Source organism: Bubalus kerabau, chromosome 10, assembly GCF_029407905.1.
Source record: "Bubalus kerabau isolate K-KA32 ecotype Philippines breed swamp buffalo chromosome 10, PCC_UOA_SB_1v2, whole genome shotgun sequence".
In the NCBI taxonomy this organism is placed as follows: Eukaryota; Metazoa; Chordata; class Mammalia; order Artiodactyla; family Bovidae; genus Bubalus; species Bubalus kerabau.
This window is the reverse complement of record NC_073633.1, coordinates 29,567,393-29,587,582: the sequence shown is the minus strand read 5'-3', so window position 1 is coordinate 29,587,582 and position 20,190 is coordinate 29,567,393. Positions and strand designations below refer to the sequence as shown.

General features: G+C 38.3%; 1 gene segment (V, D, J or C); it reads left to right on the top strand.

Moving 5' to 3' along the window:
* Positions 1-19,125: 19,125 nt before the first annotated feature.
* LOC129622026 (T cell receptor delta variable 1-like) lies at positions 19,126-19,968 on the top strand. The segment is given in 2 exon segments: positions 19,126-19,330; positions 19,445-19,968. Coding segments are annotated over 2 exon segments (573 nt in total).
* The last annotated feature ends 222 nt before the right edge of the window (positions 19,969-20,190 follow it).

The window sequence follows — 20,190 nt, the reverse complement described above, 5'->3', positions numbered from 1 at the left end:
GAAGTTTGCCATCATGCTACAAGCATACTTAGTCAGAGACAAAGAGAACATGAGTAAGAGATCTGGTGGGAGGGCGAGGAGCTGCGAGTCAACAATAAGTTGAACGATCAGACCAGCAGCAACATTATGAGTTGCCATAGTCTCTGGAGCCCTGAACCAACCTGAAGAACTTAGAAACATGACTACTTCATCACAAGTACCTCCCAAATCTTACACAAATCTCTTTCATGGCCAACCATAACCCAGAACAATACAGAGAAGCAAATTCTGGGAAATAGATTTAAGTTCAGACAGTACAAATCCACCATAATAGCTTAACTAGTTAACTTCCCTCCTTGTTAACTAAGCATTCATCATTACCTCTTTAAACACCACAACTTTGAATAAGGACCACAGGAAAACTAAGCTTCCTGTTAATGGGATAATGCAATTATCCTTTATGATGCAATTATTCTTTATTCAGCCAAAACAAGCTCTCTCCTTCAAAGAGAATACCAAGTTCATTTATCTATTTAAGGGTGACATTCTTTCCTCTTCTAGCTGAATCACACTGTCCAATTGACCCTTTATTTTTACTACAGAGATAAATGAGATATAAGATTAACTTGTAGCAGCACATTTTCTGTTACCAGAGGCAGGCAAAGAGGAGAGGGAAGCTAAAAATGGCTAATGTATACATAAATATATTCATATACAATGAAAATGAGTTCACAAATATTCTAGGTTGTGTTACTGCAAAGGACCACAAGATTGTAACTGGTATTTATAACTACCTCATCCATTACCCATTCCATAACCTCGTAGCATAGCAAGAACCTCTACTCACTGTTCTACTTTATTTCCTATAAAACAAGCTCCTTATTCAGGAGCAATGCTATGTGGAAAGTTGTAAAGATGAATAAGGAATTCTGTTAGTTGACCGCTGTGATTTTGGCAGAAGTTTGCAAGGTGTTGAAGACAAATTCAAGGGTCTATTTTAGTGTAAAAAAATCGTGTTAATAGGCAGGGGAAATTGATATGTTGTATTCTGGGAAACATCGTTAAGAACGATACTTGTCTTCTCATCACAAGCAATAGCATTGCAAAAAGGAAAGCATTTGTAAAGTTTTTAAAGAAAGCAAACAAATAAAACTTTCAAGGAAGCTTCTAATGAGCATGAAAGCATATTTTTAAATTGTCTTTTTAATCAAAAAGCACTGCTAAGAGAGTGGAAAGCCAGTGTCAGTCTGGAAGGCAGATATGCAAGACATATTACTGAAAAAGGAATCAAATACAGAATATATTAAAGGCTCATGAATCAAAGAGAAGTGAAAATAGTCACTTCTTAGTCATTAATAAGAATGACTTATTAATAGTCATTAATAAGAATGGCAAAATCTTGGAGATCGAATTCAGAAATATTATATCCAATAGCTAATAAACATGCAAGGTGTCCTTGATTTCACTATTTTTACAGAAATCAAAGTCAAACCTCACCTGTTCCATCTGTGTCTTTTCAGCACCCTGAGTGTATCAGTGTAGTTAGCTGGCTATCACACCAAAAGAATAAGGAAAGATAATGACTATCTCCAGGAAAAAAAGTGATTAAATAAATGTCCTAGAAGCGTCCATTACTGAACTGATATGGAGTTGAAAAATCAGGTCACACCCCCCAAAAAAAAAAATCAGGTCACAGGCCTGGGCATTAATGGAAAGGAGGTTTTAATAGAATATAGAAAGTTGGTATTTATTGAGCTTACTATATGTCAGGCACTGTAGGATGTATTTCCGATTCATTATCTAATTTAAATATCAAAACCCTTTGAGATAGATTTTACTGTTTCAATTTTTTTAATCTTTGAGAAATGAGACATAACTTTCCTAACTGTGAAAAGCATCTTAAACTTTTATTGTCATCCTGAGTGTACCATTTAGAGGGCTCCTTGGAGAAGATTTGGGTATGAGGAAGCACTTGACCCAGAACAGGGTGACTGGATGTCTCAGTGATGGTGACATGATAGGTTTAAACTGGAACCTAAAGGAATATATGAAGAACAGTTCTATGAATATCTACAAGACTTTCTAGAAATACCACCAAAAAAAGAGACGTCCTTTTCATCATGAGGGATTGGAATGCAAACATAGGAAGTCAAGAGATACCTGGAGTAACAGGCAAGTTTGGCCTTAGAGTACAAAATGAAGCAGGGAAGGGCTAATAGAGTTTTGCCAAGAAAACACACTGGTCATAGAAAACACCCTCTTCCAACAACACAAGAGCCCACCCTACACATGAATATCACCAGAGAGTTAATACAGAAATCAAATTGATTATATTCTTTGCAGTCAAAGATGGAGAAACTCTACACAGTCAGAAAAAACAAGATCTGGAGCTGACTGTGGCTCAGATCATGAGCTCATTATTGCAAAATTCAGGTTTAAACTGAAGAAAGTAGGGAAAACCACTAGACCATTCACTGGATCATGGAAAAAGCAAGGGAATTCCAGAAAAAAAAAAAACATTTGCTTTGTTGACTATGCTAAAGCCTTTGACTGTGTGTATCAAAACAAACCAGAAAATTCATAAATAGATAGGAATACCAGACCACCTTACCTGCCTCCTGAGAAACAGGAGGTCAAGAAGCAACAATTAGAACCAGACATGGAACAACAAACTGATTCAAAATTGGGAAAGGAATACATCAAGGCTGTATACTGTCACCCTGCTTATTTAAATTATATGCAGAGTACATCATGTGAAATGCTGGGTTGGATGAATCACAAGCTGGAATCACGATTTCCAGGAGAAATACCAACAATGTCACATATGCAGATGATACCACTCTAATGGCAGAAAGAGAAGAGTAACTAAAGAGCCTCTTGATGAGAGTGAAGGACAGTGACAAACTCAACATTCAAAAAACTAAGATCATGGCATCTGGGGTCCCAACACTTAATGAAAATAGATGGGGAAAAAGTGGAAGCAGTGGTAGATTTTATTTTCTTGGGCTCAAAAATCACTGCAGGAGATGACTGCATCCATGATATTAAAAGACACTTGCTCCTTGGAAGGAAAGCTATGACAAACCTAGACAGCATATTAAAAAGCAGAGACATCACTTTGCCAACAAAGTTCCACAGAGTTGATGCTATGGTTTTCCAGTAGTCATATGGATGTGAGAGTTGGACCCTAAAGAAGGCTGAGTGCCGAAGAACTGAGGCTTTCTAATTGTGGTGCTTCTGAAGACCTTTGTGAGTTTCTTGGACAGTGAAGAGATCAAACCGGCCAAACCTTAAGGAAACCAACCTAGAATATTCATCAGAAAGACTGATGCTGAAGCTGAAGTTCCAATACTTTGGCCACCTGATGTAAAGAGCTGACTCATTGGAAAAGACCCTGATGCTGGGAAAGATTGAGGGCAGGAGGAGAAGGGGGTGATTGGATGGCAGCATTCACACAATGGACATGGGCTCGAACACACTCTTGGAGATAGAGAAGGGCAAGAGATTGTGGTGTGCTGCGGTTCATGGGGTCGCAAAGAGTCAGACATGATTTAGAGACTGAACAACAACACTTCCAGAGAGTATTTATGAATATTTGTTAAATGAACAAAGCATGATTAGCATAACATTACTCCTATATCTTCAGTATAATTTCCCTCCATGCTAGACTTGGATTTATTGTTTATAGTCTATTGTTCATTGTTCACAATAATAACCCTCTGTTTATACTGTCGGAGTCTTTTATTTGGCATGCATCCCATAAAGTTGGAAGATTGTTTTCAGAGTAATTTAAACAGTTGTTTAACGTAATTTCTCATCAAATTCATGAATAATGATTCATCAGCTCACTCAGAAACCATGTAATTCTTGAGTGCCTACTATGTATCAAACTCTTATAAATATTGAATTACATGGGCTTTGAAGTAAATTTTAAATATAGGAAGGTTAGAGACAAATGAAAAAGAGATCAACAAATGAGAATCATATGACTGCAGAGGCCTGGTGTGCTGCGGTTCATGGGGTCGCAAAGAGTTGGACATGACTGAGCAACTGAACTGAACTGAGCTGAAAGCAGTCAAAGATAATTAAAACCTTCTATGGGGTATTTAGGACCAAGAAAATAAAAATTGGGCCAAAGAACTAAATAGACATTTCTCCAAAGAAGACATACAGATGGCTAACAAACACATGAAAAGATGCTCAACATCACTCATTATCAGAGAAATGCAAATCAAAACCACTATGAGGTACCATTTCACACCAGTCAGAATGGCTGCGATCCAAAAGTCTACAAATAATAAATGCTGGAGAGGGTGTGGAGAAAAGGGAACCCTCTTACACTGTTGGTGGGAATGCAAACTACTACAGCCACTATGGAGAACAGTGTGTATATTCCTTAAAAACCTGGAAATAGAACTGCCTTATGACCCAGCAATCCCACTGCTGGGCATACACACTGAGGAAACCAGAACTGAAAGAGACATATGTACCCCAATGTTCATCGCAGCACTGTTTATAATAGCCAGGACATGGAAGCAACCTAGATGTCCATCAGCAGATGAATGGATAAGAAAGCAGTGGTACATATACACAATGGAGTATTACTCAGCCATTAAAAAGAATACATTTGAATCAGTTCTAATGAGGTGGATGAAACTGGAGCCTATTATACAGAGTGAAGTAAGCCAGAAAGAAAAACACCAATACAGTATACTAACGCATATATATGGAATTTAGAAAGATGGTAACAATAACCCTGTGTATGAGACAGCAAAAGAGACACTGATGTATAGAACAGTCTTATGGACTCTGTGGGAGAGGGAGAGTGTGGGAAGATTTGGGAGAATGGCATTGAAACATGTAAAATATCATGTATGAAACGAGTTGCCAGTCTAGGTTCGTTGCACGATACTGGATGCTTGGGGCTGGTGCACTGGGACGACCCAGAGGGATGGTATGGGGAGGGAGGAGGGAGGAGGGTTCAGGATGGGGAACACATGTATACCTGTGGTGGATTCATTTTGATATTTGGCAAAACTAATACAATTATGTAAAGTTTAAAAAAAAATAATAAAGTGTGGCCATAGGGGAAAAAAAAAAAAAAAGAAAATACAGATGAGTACAGAGGTATTACAAGTAAGATGTGTGTACTGTGTGGTAAGTTGCTTCAATCATGTCTAACTCTGTGAGTCATGGACTGTAGCCCACCAGGCACCTCTGTCCAATGGATTCTCCAGGCAAGAATACTGAAGTGGGCTGCTGAGCCCTTCTCTAGGGGATCTTCCTGATCCAGGGATTGAACATGGGTTTCTTAAGTCTCCTGCATTGGCAGGTGAGTTCTTTACCACTCGCGCCACTTGGGAAGCCCATTTACCTTCAAATCTGAGGAGCTTTTTAAAAAGTTGCTTGCTGACTTTTGGTGTGGGTTTAGCTCTGCAGTTCTTCTATTCAGTCACAAGAGGGGGCTGATTCATATGAAAACAGTGTTTCTTTCTAGGCAAAAGGGAGGGAAACGTGTTTTCCATTGATGTGCCAAAAAAAGGAAAAATGACATGCTTTCATCTTCTTTAGACAACTTGATCTTTTTATCCCTTGTTGAATGTGTGTGGTCAAGGATTCAGGGGATCTTAGCCAAATAGCCTAAGCCCTTTCCACGTACCTCCCTAAACACTGCTTTCCCATTTCCCTGCTCTGATTATCCCTTCGCTTTTTTATTCCTTACACGCTTTTTTTTTCCCTCCTCCGACTTTTTATACCACTCACACCCACCTCCACCCCACCCCCACCTACTTTGCCTTTCTTTCTGTCTATTCCTCTGCCTTAGCATCCTTGCTACACAACACCCACAAGTATCGGCATAGGGAACATGAGGATTATGGACCACTGTTCAAGGAGGATGAGGTGAACTCTATCTATGTCAATCAGTTAGTATATTGAGGACAGATACATGAAAAATATCTACCTAGATGGTGATAGATGCATGATTCCAAGAACACTTACAAGAGCTCCAAGCTCCAGGATGTGTAGCTTTTAGTCTCAATGTTATTTATTTTTCCATCTCCCAGAGCACATCACTGCCTACTTTTGAATCTTCCATACATTTTCTGGAATGTGGATGGAAATTTTCATTATCTTACTACACAGAGCTCAGTACATTTTTCTGGGATTAAATATTATGCTCTGCAAGCTTCATGGAGCATCAGCTAATTTCTTAAGAAACAAATGAAAGACCATGGTTGTGCATAGACACATGATTGTGAGTGGTATTCCTTTTCCAGAGGCAGACATTAAACTTCAGAGATGATTTCACTGTGAGCTGGGGATGTTTCACCATCTTTTGGGGACATGACTAAAACAGGGGAGGAAGACCTAGATAAGGGATTGCTTGATAATTGGCTGAGCAAGTCCTAGCAACAACACAGCGATATCTGCACTGGTTGTAAGTCTTTACTAACAGCTGTTGCCTCTGTTCTCTGGAACCTCCTTAAGCCAAGGATCAGACCCAAGCCTGAACTCTGAGCCCACGATCCTGGTTTGTCCCTGAAGTATGAGGCTGGTGACTGGAGTAACAGTGTTTCTGGCTTTGGGTAAGTAATCTGTATCTTCAAGGGATGGCTTTGAGGGGAAAGGACCACAAAGAGTTATTTGCTCACTACTCCTCTCCCTGTGCTTTATTCAGCATTATAGTGATGGAATTGAGAACCAATCTATGGATTTGCTAGGGACACAAACTTCTACATGACATGTTAAACCTTGGCTATGATTCCAGAAGAGTCCTTAGCAGTAAGCAGGTTGTAGGAAATCTCTGGGTTTATTGAGCCAAGGACCCATGGAACAAAGCCTATGGATCTCTGATTCTTGCCACGTATCTTTGGTCTCCATAATTTTGTTGTTTTTCAGTCACTAAGTTGTATCCAACTTTTATGACCAAATGGACAGCAGTGTGCCAGGCTCCTCTGTCCTCTATTATCTCCTGGAATATGCTCAAATTAATGTCCATTGAGATGGTGACACTGTTTAACCACCTCATCCTCTAATGCCCCCTTCTCCCTTTGTCTTCAATTTTCCCCAGCATCAGGGTATTTTTCAATGAGTCAGCTCTTCACATCAGGTACACAAATTATTGGAGCTTCAGTTCCAGCATCAGTCCTTCCAATGAATATTTAGGGTTCATTTCTTTTTGGATAACTGGTTTGATCTTCTTGCAGTCCAATATTGAACACCAATAATATTTTCCAGGACATAAATAGGAACACAGGAGTAGGGGTTAGGGCAGACAGTTATGAGAGGGTTATGCACTTGATCCATAGAATTACATTTATTTGTGCTCTGGAACTAATTTGATTTCTTAACCCCCCAGGGACTGTGATTGATGCTAAGACCACCCAGCCCAGCTCCATGGACTGTGCTGAAGGAGAGGATGTAACCCTGCCTTGTAACCACTCTACCATTGGTGGAGAAGACTATATACATTGATATCGGCAAAATCCCAATCAGAGTCCACAGTATGTCATTCATGGCTTATGAGGCACAGTGAACAGCAGCACAGCCTCTCTGACCATAGCTTCAGACAGAAAGTCCAGCACCTTGGTCCTGCCCCAGGTCACCCTGAGAGATGCTGCTGTGTACTACTGCGTCCTGAGAGAGGCACACTGGGGCAGATAGGGCTGCACCTGTGTAGTATCTCTCTTGTGGGAAGAAGGGGGGACACATTGGGGGAGCAGTCACGAGAGCAAATCTAGAGTCATCTAGAAGGAGAGTCAGAGAGCAGTAAGAGATGAGGAAAATTAAGGGAAGGATAAGGGAGGAAGATGGATAAAGAAAAGGAGAAAAGGACGAGGAAGAAGTGCATCATTGGTTGATGTGGCTGAGAAGAATTTGGGGAATTATGGGAATACTAAGAATCCCAATTGCAACATAGAAATAAAGTGAGAAGCATTAGCAATTTTTCATGGTTCTTTCTCATGTCAATAAAATGTTGGTTCCAGTGTGTTAGTCTCAACCTGAAAGTGAGAAAAATACAGATAATTCTCCTGTTCCAAAGTTTTCTTTCATGTCCGACTCTTTGAGACCTCAAGAACTGTAGCCTGCCAGCCTCCTCCGTCCTTGGGATTTTCCAGGGAAGAATAGTGGAGTGGGTTGCCATTTCCTTCTCCAGAAGATCTTCCTGATCCAGGGATCAAATCTGGTCTCCTTTGTCTCCTGCATTGTAGGAGGATTCTTTACCACTGTGTCACCTGGGAAGTGGTCCAATTCATTCTTTATAATGCCTGTGTAGTACTCTGAAACGTTCTATTGTTAATTATGTTTACCTTAATAAGTATTTGTTTCTATTACTGTGCTATCCTAAAGAGTGTTGTCTTTATACAGCTTTGTAGATTGACTTTTGTATATATGAGGACATGTCTATTGTAATGAAATTTCTGAACTGGAATGGCTATTTTCAAAACAAGGTGCATTTAAAATTTTTTTGATAAAGTGACAACTTTCCATTCAAATGGTATAAACGATTATACTTCAACCAACAGGGAGTGAGAAGGTGTACTTTGCACCCTCTAAAAATTGAGAATTACCAGCCTTTTTCATTTTAACAATCCAAATGTACTTTATCTATAGACATCTTACTGATCCTAGTGCTTTCCAGTAACTTTTTCTCTGCATATTGGCACTCTGTCATCAACCTTGTCCATATGCTTGTTCCTATCTTTTGACCATTTTTTCCATTAACTTAGCTTTATTTTTGTTTGCTAGAATTATTTTGACATCTTACATGATATTTTGACTTCCATATTTACTTATATGTTTTATTCTAACATACTACCTTTCTTACACTGTCAAATCTATCAAAAATTTATTTCTTTTTAGCTTTAAAATCAGTGTCTTTTAGAAAGCCCTAAATGTACCTTTTAATCCTCATTACCATTTAGGGAGTTATTCTGAGATCTATGGTACCTCTCAGAAAGCTAAGCCTCAAAGAGATTTTAAAAGTTGCCTATCTTTGTCTTAGTATGTCTTAGACCAACTGTTATATTTAATTTTTAAATCTGCCAATGTCAAGCTCCAAAATCTCAGCATGTGTAGTTCATTCTGGCCTTCCTGGAAGCAACAGTAAGAAGAAAGCCCTGAAATAGGGAGTCAACTGGAAAGTCAGTGGAATGAATCACAATTCCCATAGCTGAAGGTGACACACGTTTCAGGGCAAAATGTCAAGTGTTAGAACAAAAGGCCTATGTTGTGACTCAAGAAAAGCAATAATCCTTAATTCTGTAAAGAGACATGCTAGCCCTCTAAATATCCAACTACCAGTAGAAATGTTTTTTTCTGATTGTAGCAGGATTCTGAAACATCCTTAGCTCCTTATTAGCCACACATTTTCCCCAAGAGAAAAGATATAGAGGAAATTAGAGCACAAGACAGAGAAAGTAATAGGGAGGCATTCTGGCCCTTGATGTGAGCAACATCACTAACATAATGTTCTTGGATCATCAAAAAGACTGAGAAATCTATCCTGCTGCATAGGATGTATACCTAAAGGTATATTGCTGTGTTTATGCTTTGGAAATTGCTTTGATTTGTGAGTCAGAGATGAAGGAACAGATACTTGTACTCAATCTTGGAAAGTACAATGATAGGTGCTGTAGCATTTTCCAAATATCAGCCTATCCCTCCAGTCACTTTTTCACTCATTTCCTCCTCTTCACGGCCTTTGAGCTCACTTTCTGTTCCCTTACTTCACTTTTCCTGAAATGTATCTTTTCATTCCTTTTGTTTATTGAAGTTCTCAGTAATCAGCACAGTACCCAACAAATAGTAAGTGTTCAACAAATATTTATTGATTAAAGACATATTTATGACTGATGTTACTAATAATTGCTAGTTCAGTTCAGTTCAGTTCAGTTGCTCAGTCATGTCTGACTCTTTGTGACCCCATGAACCGCAGCATGCCAGGCCTCCCAGTCCATCACCAACTCCCGGAGTCCACCCAAGCCCATGTCCATTGTAGGTGATGCCACTGAACCATCTCATCCTCTGTCGTCCACTTCTCCTCCTGCCCTCAATCTTTCCCAGCATAAGGGTCTTTTCAAATGAGTCAGCTCTTTGCATCAGGTGGCCAAAGTATTAGAGTTTCAGCTTCAGAACTAGTCCTACCAATGAACACCCAGGACTGGTCTCCTTTTGGATGGACTGGTTGGATCTCCTTGCAGTCCAAGGGACTCTCAAGAGTCTTCTCCAACACCACAGTTCAAAAGCATCAATTCTTTGGCGCTCATTGCTAGAGATGCAATAAAGTATTGAAAGGGTGAGTTATATCTTTAAAAATAGAAGAGAAAGTCAACACCACACGGATTTCACAATGAAGATGGGTATATTTGAAAATACTTATTCATTCATAAACTCATTAATCCTATCCTTCTATTTCTCTTTCTTTTCCTTCCACCCTCCCTCTCTCTTTTCCTTCTTTCCTCTCTTTACTCCTCTTTCCTATCATTGTTAGTGAAATAGGTCCCCAAGTACTTTGTTAAGGTCTTCCTGTGAAACTTTAGTTTATTCCAACACAAAATTCTTTATTCTGTTAAAATTCTCTGTTGGGGGCCAGAGTGAGGCACTCCGCCCGTGGCAAAGGTCATGAGGAAGGAGGCTCGACATAGGCAAAGGCGGGATCGAGCCTCAGGAGTCCCTCTGGAAATCCTCGAGCATCTACCCCCATAACCAGAGCCTGCCTACTTTACTACTTTGTGCTCTCACCTACACCTCTGACTTTATGGGCTGTCCCCCACCACCTCTTTCGGAGAAGGAGTTAACTTAGAGCTCCAGTTAATAAAAACTCCTGGGCATGACAAAAGTGTTTTAACCTACAAACTCCTCTGAAGGTTCTCTGGCCTGCCTGACAGGCTTGTCCGGCCACATGTGATTGCTCACAGCCTCCCAACCGTGAGAAGCACGAGATGCTTTAAACCTTCTAAAAACAGGTTCCTTAGAAAAGTTAGAAAACTATTAGTGTAAGTATAGTGGGCTGATTAGAAATTGTATTGGTGAAGGGTTTTTCATTTGTTGAGCCAATGTTTGTTGCTAAGTCTCCACATCCCTTGCCCTTGTACACATTAATGTATATATAGAAGAAATAAGTATTAACCTTTGATATAAATCACGTTAGACCTTAGGCTAAGTAAATTCTTTCCTTAAGTAAAACCTACTACACCCTCACCCTATAGGAATGTAACTTTATTTGGGTGGTGTCTGTTTTGAGAATAATCACCCCTGGAGAAATAAGTGTCCTGGTTGACTGACCACTGTCACAAGGAGAGGGTCATAAATTGTCAGCAGGCCCCCTGGCCAGAAGATGATGTAACACCCCTAAGACCTCTGTATACATTTGTATGAAGCACCTGACTTTGATAAAAGTCAGGACTGCTGACCCCACATGACTTTTGCATAACATCTCAGTGTATAAAAGTAGACCATGGAAAATAAAGAATTGGGATCAGTTTCTCGAAATACTGGTCTCCCCATGTCTCTCTCTCTCCCACTCTGGCTGAGTCTCCATCTGGAGCGCAGAACCCACCAAGCTTACTAATTTTGCCTGGGCTTCTAAGATCCGACCGGGGAGGCCTCAGTGTCTCCTCTCCTTCGGGAGAACGGAAGGATGCCTGCGGCCTACGTAAGTGGTGCAAACTTCTTGTCTTGAAGTTTTATTGGTCTCCCGCGTAAACCAAGCTACTCAGCCTCTTTTCTCCACTGAATTTTCCTACTGAGCTATCCTCATTCTATTACTCTTTACATCTCTAATTAATATCTAATTGAAGCTATTGTATCCTGATCCTCACCGATGCTGTCCCCGCTTCAAACTCCCTGGATCAGCTGAGGCTGGACCCCGGCAATTCCCAATACATTGCGTTTTTCATAAAGTGGTTGACACCAGATATTTTGAAAGATTTAAATTGTGCTTAACTTATTGCCCCAGTGAGGCAGGGAATTCTCCTAATTTTAGAAAAATGGATACAAAAAATAGTTATTTGGATATCAACTGGTATTTTCATTCATGCCATCTTCCAGAACTATAAGCCAACAAAGGTGTTAAAAGTCCATATGGTATTTCAGCAACCCATGGACGTTGGAAACTCAGTTCAACCCAAACGTTGTGAACAGATTTTAAAAAGCCTTTTCTTGTTCCTGTTTTTTCATCTTCATTCAGAAATAATCCTTACCAAAAAAAAAAAAAAATCATGTGCTATCCTTATACCAAATGTTCCCTGCTTTAAAACCTTCTACCAAAAGCATCTTTAGAAATCACAGAATTAATGAGTGCTGTTCAAATCACAGAATTAATGAGTACTCTTTAATAGAACTGTCATTAGTTCTATCACTAATTCTACCAATAGAGATTCACCGTGAGCAGATGATCTCACAAGAAAAATAACCGAGTTAGGAACTTGGAGCTCCATTGGCTCACTGTGTCTTTTAACTGTTTTCCCTACAACTAATACATTAATAAATTGAATCAGGAAGAGACTGTTAGCAGTGCACACTGAGGAATCTAACGTTTTGCAAATTCTACCTGTTTGCACATATGAGGGACTGAATCTAAAGTAAGAAGAATATCTAATTCATTTGTTACACCAGAATTGCATAAAACAGGCAACATACTAAGTGATTCTCAAATTAACTAATAACAAGTGTACATTCAATACAGCACATGGAAAAGAAAGCATCCTGGGCACAAAGAGAAGCAGAAAACTTCTGAAAATAATTTATTTTAGTAATTAGAACAAAAATTTAGAAAACTGCATCATCCAAGTCATAAATATGTGATAACTATAAAAAGTTTAAAAAATTCTAAAAGCAAGAAAAACTGAAATAAAAGCAAATGATATAAGCAGATGGAGAAGGTGACAAAGTAAAATTTTGTAGTAAAATTAATACTGAAATTGTATTACACTAAAAATTGGAAAACATTTGCCGTTATGCACCAAGGATAAAGGATTTTCATTTTCATTTCAATAAGTGACAGTCCATCATTTTTCCTATGGAGAAGAGTGTTATGGTCTTCAGATCATACATAAATAGCAGTCAGAGTGCAGATCTGAATATAAGAATAATGTATGAAGTTAATGGAAAAAATACAAAACTTGTTCATTACTTTGTGTTAGGTACACATTTTTTAAACAGGACACAAACATGGCTAAGCATCAAAACTGGCCTATATTCATATATACATTCATTTTTTTTGTGTCACTTTCTGTATAGCAGAGATGGGCACAACATTGTAAACCAACTACGCTTCATTAAAAAACTGATGCATATTAAAATTGCCGTTAAAAGTATTCAAGAGTTAAAAGGATAAATAGAAAATCTATTAAAGAGTAACTAGTGGGCTGCCCTCTATGGGGTCGCACAGAGTCGGACACGACTGAAGCTACTTAGCAGCAGCAGCAGTGAATATATTTATAGTATTATTATGTTATCAAAGTTAATATTATTAATTATAAAAATATTATATTAGCAAAGATTAGCTATAAAATATATTATCATACTATCAAAGGGCTCATTTTGATTTCAAAATATCTCCTTCAAATCAACAAGAAAACAAACAAATTGATAGAAAAGACAAAAGTCTGAAGTAGGCATTTGACAATAGAAGATATTCAAATGGTCAATAAACATGTCATTCCCATAAGGTGCATAAGCTGACATAGCTAATTTACACTGGTAGAAATCAGAATACTGTTATAAATGGGTCAATATCATAAAAGGAGCTCTGAAGGGTAATGCTCTGTTTCTTGATCTGAGTGCTGGTTATAAGCGTGTTGCTTATGTGAAAATTTACCATGCTGTACACTTATATTACATTTTCTTATATGAATATAAAACTCCAATAAAAACTAAAATGATACATGATGACCTCTTATTAATTCTTAGTTATAAGGTGACAATAAACTAAAACTAAAATTTCCAGGTGCTTTCATTCTAGTTTTCCTTTTCTGCTACTGAAATATTTAAGTAAGAACACATTTGTGAAACAAGCATGACTTCTGACCATGTGTATGCATTGACTTTCTATTAGTAGATCATAGATGAGAAATGTGTCATTTGTCTTTTTCATCTATCCGAGGTACAAATGTGAGATTTTGATCTCTGGTATCAGGACTTCCCTGGTGGCTCAGCGGTAAAGAATCCGCCGGCAATGCAGGAACCGCAGGAGCCTCGGGTTCGATCCCTGGGTCAGGAAGATCCCCTGGAGGAAGGCATGACAATCCACTCCAGTATTCTTGCCTGGAGAATCCCATGGACAGAGGCGCCTGATGGGCAATATTCCATGAGGTCACAAAGAGCTGGACACGACTGAGCACGCAAGGAATGTTAAAGGAATGGTATCAGCAGCACCCTGGTTAAGGCCCTGCACTCTTGATAACCATATGTTTGGTTGTGAATAAAAAGGAAGACTCACAGTTCCCCTCAATAAGAGTGTCAAACAGCCTTCACTGCACATCACAACTTCCCAGCCTGGGGACTCAGCCACCTACTTCTGTGCAGAAATTTACTCACACACACACACAGACACACATCAGTTTGTGCATAAAAAGTTTTAATATATTTAAGAATATTGAAATTATATAGAATTTATTCTTTGATCAAAAGTGGAATTGACTTAGAAAATCAATAGCAAAATTATATCTTTAGAAATGCCCACATATTTGAAATTGAGGCATTAAAATTTAGAATAACCCATAGGTTAAAGAAATAATTACTTGGCTATTAGAAAATATTGTGAAAGAAAATATAGTGAGAACATATATGAGATACAGCTAATATACATAGGAGGAATTTCTCTTTAAATACCTATGCTGCTGCTGCTGCTGCTAAGTCGCTTCAGTCATGTCCCACTCTCCGCGACCCCATAGACGGCAGCCCACCAGGCTCCCCCGTCCCTGGGATTTTCCAGGCAAGAACACTGGAATGGGTTGCCATTTCCTTCTTCAATACATGAAAGTGAAAAGTGAAAGTGAAGTCTCTCATTCGAGTCCGACTCTTCGCAACCCCATGCACTGCAGCCTACCAGGCTCCTCCGTCCATGGGATTTTCCAGGCAAGAGTACTGGAGTGGGGTGCCATTCCTACTAAAGAAAAAGGCTGCAAAACAATTATCTAAGCTTTCAGCAAAAAATATAGAAAAAGAAGAACAAATTACAACTAATATAAACTGAAATAAGAAAATAATAAAAATGTCAAATTGGTAAAACAGAAATAAAATAATAGAAATAACCATGAGATACAAAGTTAATTTTGCTAAAAAGATGAATAAACTATATTCCTAGGTAGAATTATCATGGTGAAAAAAGAGAAAACACAAATTAGAAATATAAAGAATGAAAAAGTAAACAATAGATGCTACAGTGTTAAAAGGATAGAGTCCCTCTGCTGTCCACCTGAAACTATCACAACATTGCTAAGTGGCTATACTCCAATATAAGACAAAAAGTTCAATAAAAAGAGATAATAAAAAAATCATTAACAATATAATGCTACTGTTCATCCAAAGTGGGGATATGAGAAAGCAGGGAAATCTGATTTTTTGGTGACGGTGCAATGACTATTCAATGGAGAAATGATAGTCTTATGGACAAATGATTTAGGGACAATTGGATATTCCTAGGCAAATAACTGAATCTTGGCCTAAATCTCACACCTTACACAAAAATTTGAGGAAAATCACAAAATGGACCATACATGCAAGTGTAAAATCTAAAACTATAAATCTTTTTGAAAAAAAAAAAAAAAACTTCACACAAAAAATGATTTTTGCCATGACATCAAAGCGCAATCCATAAAAAATAAAATATTTCATCAAGACTAAAAATGCTTGCTCTGTGGTAGATACTATTAAGAGAATGAAAAAGACAAACTACAGAATGGCAGGAAATATTTTCACAATGTATTTTCATCAAAGGATGGTATTTAGAATACAATGACTGTCTAAACTCAGCATGAAGAAAACAAGTAGTCCAACTGGAAAATGGTTCACCCAGACATTTCGTGGAAGAGCCATGTGTTAGGGAAATAAGCATGTAATCAGATATTCAACATCATTAACCATCAGGGAAATGCAAATTAAAACCACAATGAAATACCACTCCACATCTTTCTTAATGGCTAAAATGAAAAATAATGATGATACCAAGTTCTGGCAATAATGTAGAGAAATTGGATCACTCATACATTGCTGGTAGGTAAATGGAACAGTCATTCTGGAAGACAGCTTAGCAGTTCCACATAAACTTATATATTCACTCACCTTACAATTCAGCAATCACACTCCTTTATGGGCATTTCTAATGGAATGATGAAAACCTTATGCTCACACAAAATTTGTACTTGAATATTCATGGAAACCATATATGTGATGGCCAAAAACTGGAACCCAGCCAAACGTTCTTCATTGTGTGAATAGATAAATACGCTGTGGTACACCCATTCAGTACAATATTATTCATAGATCTATCTCAACTTAGATAAGGTTAAGTCTAAATAAACCATTTTAAGTTGAAAATGTTGTAAGTGGAAAAGGCATATAATATACTTAATCTACTGTGCATCAGAGTTTTGCCTGGCCTAATCTTAAAGGTGTTGTAGTGAAAGTGAAAAACAGAATGGCTGTATGGGTACAGAATGGCTGTAAGTGGATCAGTTGTTTACCCTCATGATCCCAGGGTTGACTGAGAGCTCAGCTTGCTGTTGCTGCCCAGCATCACTAGAGAAGGTCATACAGCATGTTGCTAGCGTGGGAAAAGATAAAAATTAAAAATGCAAAGCATGGTTTCTAGTGAGTGCATATGTAAGTTTCTCACTACTGCACTGTGAAAAATCCTAAGTTGATTCATCAGAAGTTGGGGACAGTCTGTAATGATTAAAAGAAACTTACAAAAAAAAAAAAAAAAGAAACTTACTATTGATTCATGCAACAGCCTAGATGGATCTCAATGCTGAGTGAAAAAAAGTCTCAGGAGACTACATGATATATGCTTACACACCATATTATTACAATTGCATGCATAATGTATGAATTTACTTATACAGCATTCTGAAAAGGACAAAATATAGAGATGGAAAGATCAGCAGTTGTTAGGAGTTGCTGGGGTGGAGGCAGTGTCACAGTGGTTTTCTCTAGGGAGAGGGAACAATTCTGCATCATGATTTTAGTGATGGTACAAAAACCTGTACCTGTGATAAAATTTCAGAGCTATGCATAAAAAAGAGTGCATATAAAGCTAAAATATCAGATTATCATCTGTATTTTAGTAATACTTTATCAATATCAATTTTCTGGTATATGTATAATATCTATAATTATATATGCTACAATACAATACCATGCTGCTGCCCAGTTGCTGTGGACATTCGTGATCTCTTCTACTTAAATACAAGTAGTTTGGTAATGCAAACCAGGGCATCAGCTGCCCGTCAGCACTCAGAGGTGAAATGGGACAGAGGAGATGTCTCAACTAGACGTGCACTCTCCTCCATGCATCAGTCATTAACAACACCACTCAAGCAACTTAAAAGCAAGGAGTTGGCACTGTTTTAGAGACCTTGTCTGTACTTTCTTTTCTTTGGTTTTTTTGCCTTTGGTTCTTTTATATTAATTCATCCATTAAAATGGTAAAACCAAATGGAAAATTCACAGCTACATTCAAATGAACAGGTAACAGTTTACAAAATCTCAGTCATTGCCTTCTGTGCTGCAGAGGTATAGTGTGTGCTTGCAGTCTGTAGATACCAAGTTTTGTTGGAGTGCATTATAGTATTATGGCACAGAAAGAACTGACATGTTTATCTTAATTTTACCTAACAAAACCAAAAAATAACAAGCAACTAACTAGTGAGACTGAACACTTTGGGCCAGTGAGACAGAACAAATAACATGAGGACAATTCTAGAACACATGATCTAAGAAGGACAATTCTACTTGTGGAAGGAATGGGACTGAATATCCTGATCCTCCTTAAAGTCTGATAAATAAGATTCAATATCAAGTTTCAAAAGAATAATTATTTTATTCTTGTTATAAATTCATACAAACATAAAAAAACAGAATAGACTCTGAAAGTTAGAAGGACTAATATTTTATCATTTGATGTCAAAATGATTTTATGTATTGAAAAAACCAAGTAAGCCCTAAAACCTATAAAAAAATACGTTAAAATTTTTGGATAAGACTGCCTTTCGCCAAAAGTATGTGAGTTTTTAAACAGAGTATTTAGATTTTGTATGGAGAAATGTAAGTATAGGCTAAATGAATGGCTAGTAAATAAGTAGATTATAAGAAGGGTTCATTGCTTATACTAAATCTTATTTTAGGTCTGCTCATTTTCTTACAAACAGCATTATTTTGTTCTTTTTCATGGCTGAGCAATTTCACTGTGGGGTTTCCCCAGTGGCTCTGCTGTAAAGAATCCACCTGCCAAGCAGGACACATGGGTTCAATTTCTGGCTCAGGAAGATCCCTGGAAAAGGAAATGGCACCCTACTCCAGTATCTTGCCTGGGAAATCCCATGGAAAGAGGAGCCTAGCAGGATACAGTCCATGGATCTCAAAGAGTCAGACACTACTTAGTGACTAAAGAACAACAATTGTACATAAGTAACCCATTTTATTCATTCCTCTGTCATTTGAAAAGACCCTGATGCTGGGAAAGATTGAGAGCAGGAGAAGGGGACAATGGAGGATGAGATGGTTGCATGGCATCACCAACTCAATGGACATGGGTTTGAGTGAACTCCAGGAGTTGGTGATGGACAGGGAGGCCTAACGTGCTGCGGTTCATGGGGTCGCAAAGAGTCGGACACGATTGAGCGACTGAACTGAACTGTCAAAGCACATTTCATTTTGCTGTAACCAAACACCAATAAAAACGTAAAACAAACAAACAAACAAAAATCCTATATTAAATAGGATGGCAAAATTATTCTGTGGAATAATTAAAAGTGAAAATCAACTTGTTTGTTCTTTAGTTCCACTCAGTTCAAACCTTTAAAATAATTGCTTTTGCAAAGCGCCCTTTCAGGCTCAGCCTAATTTAATTACTTGTGAAAAAAAAAATAGACAAAGAAAGGTTTGTGGTGAGCTAGACTTTTTATCCTGTCTGTGCACAGACCATGTTACCTATGAACACGACAAATCCCACTTCCTGTTTGAAGGAGTCACACAGGAACCAGATACTATGTATATGTGCTGCCAGGCACACAGACACTGAACTCTCAGCTTGAGGCAGAACTCAGCACATTTGTGCAGGGGATTCCATACCTCATGCTGCTCTCCAGTCTGCCCTGGGTGTTCCTAGCCTTCATCTTCTCTGGTAGGTATTCTAAAAAAGAAGCAAACATCTTATGATTTCAGCTTGGATTTTTTAGTCTAATTCCTATACTATTTTATTCACTGCTCCATCTCTGTTTTCTGATTTTCCCCACAGGATCCAGTGTAGCCCAGAGAGTTACTCAAGACCAGCCAGACATTTCCAGTGAAGTTGGGGAGATAGTCACACTAAGCTATCGATATGAGACAATTCAGAGCAGTTACAACATTTTTTTGTACAAACAACTTCCCAGTGGAGAGATGATTTACCTTATTGGTTTGGTTTCTCCTAGACAGAATGCAAGGGATGGCCGCTACTCTGTAAATTTTCAGAGATCAAGTAAATCCATCAGCCTCACGATTTCAGACTTAGAGCTGGAAGACTCTGCCAAGTACTTCTGTGCTCTTTGGGAACTCACAGTGGTTGAAGTAATAGGAAAAGCTGAACAAAAACCTCAGAGCGTAATAAGAAAGAGCCCTTCTGCTGTGGGACCCAGGCTGAAATACACACCTGCAGACCCCAGACAAGAAATGGTAGTCCTGCGGTTGCTTCATCTGTGGTCTGGATCAGAAGATTTAATTCTAAATAAAAGCTCCTTCTATGTCATTTGGAAGCAGGTGCCTAGAGTAACTTTCTACTGATATATTCTCCTCCTGAATTTTTGACTTTAAATCAGCCACACAGAACATGTGCAAAAGTTGTCTAAATTTGAAAATTTGTCCCATAAAAATATAGAATGGCAGTTTCATCTAAAGAGTCTCACATCACAAATCTGGATCTAGAAGCTGAAATTGTCATGAAAATCACCTCCTTAGTCCTTTCCCCTCAGACTTCGTGTTGGGGCACAATTGGAGGAGAACCAC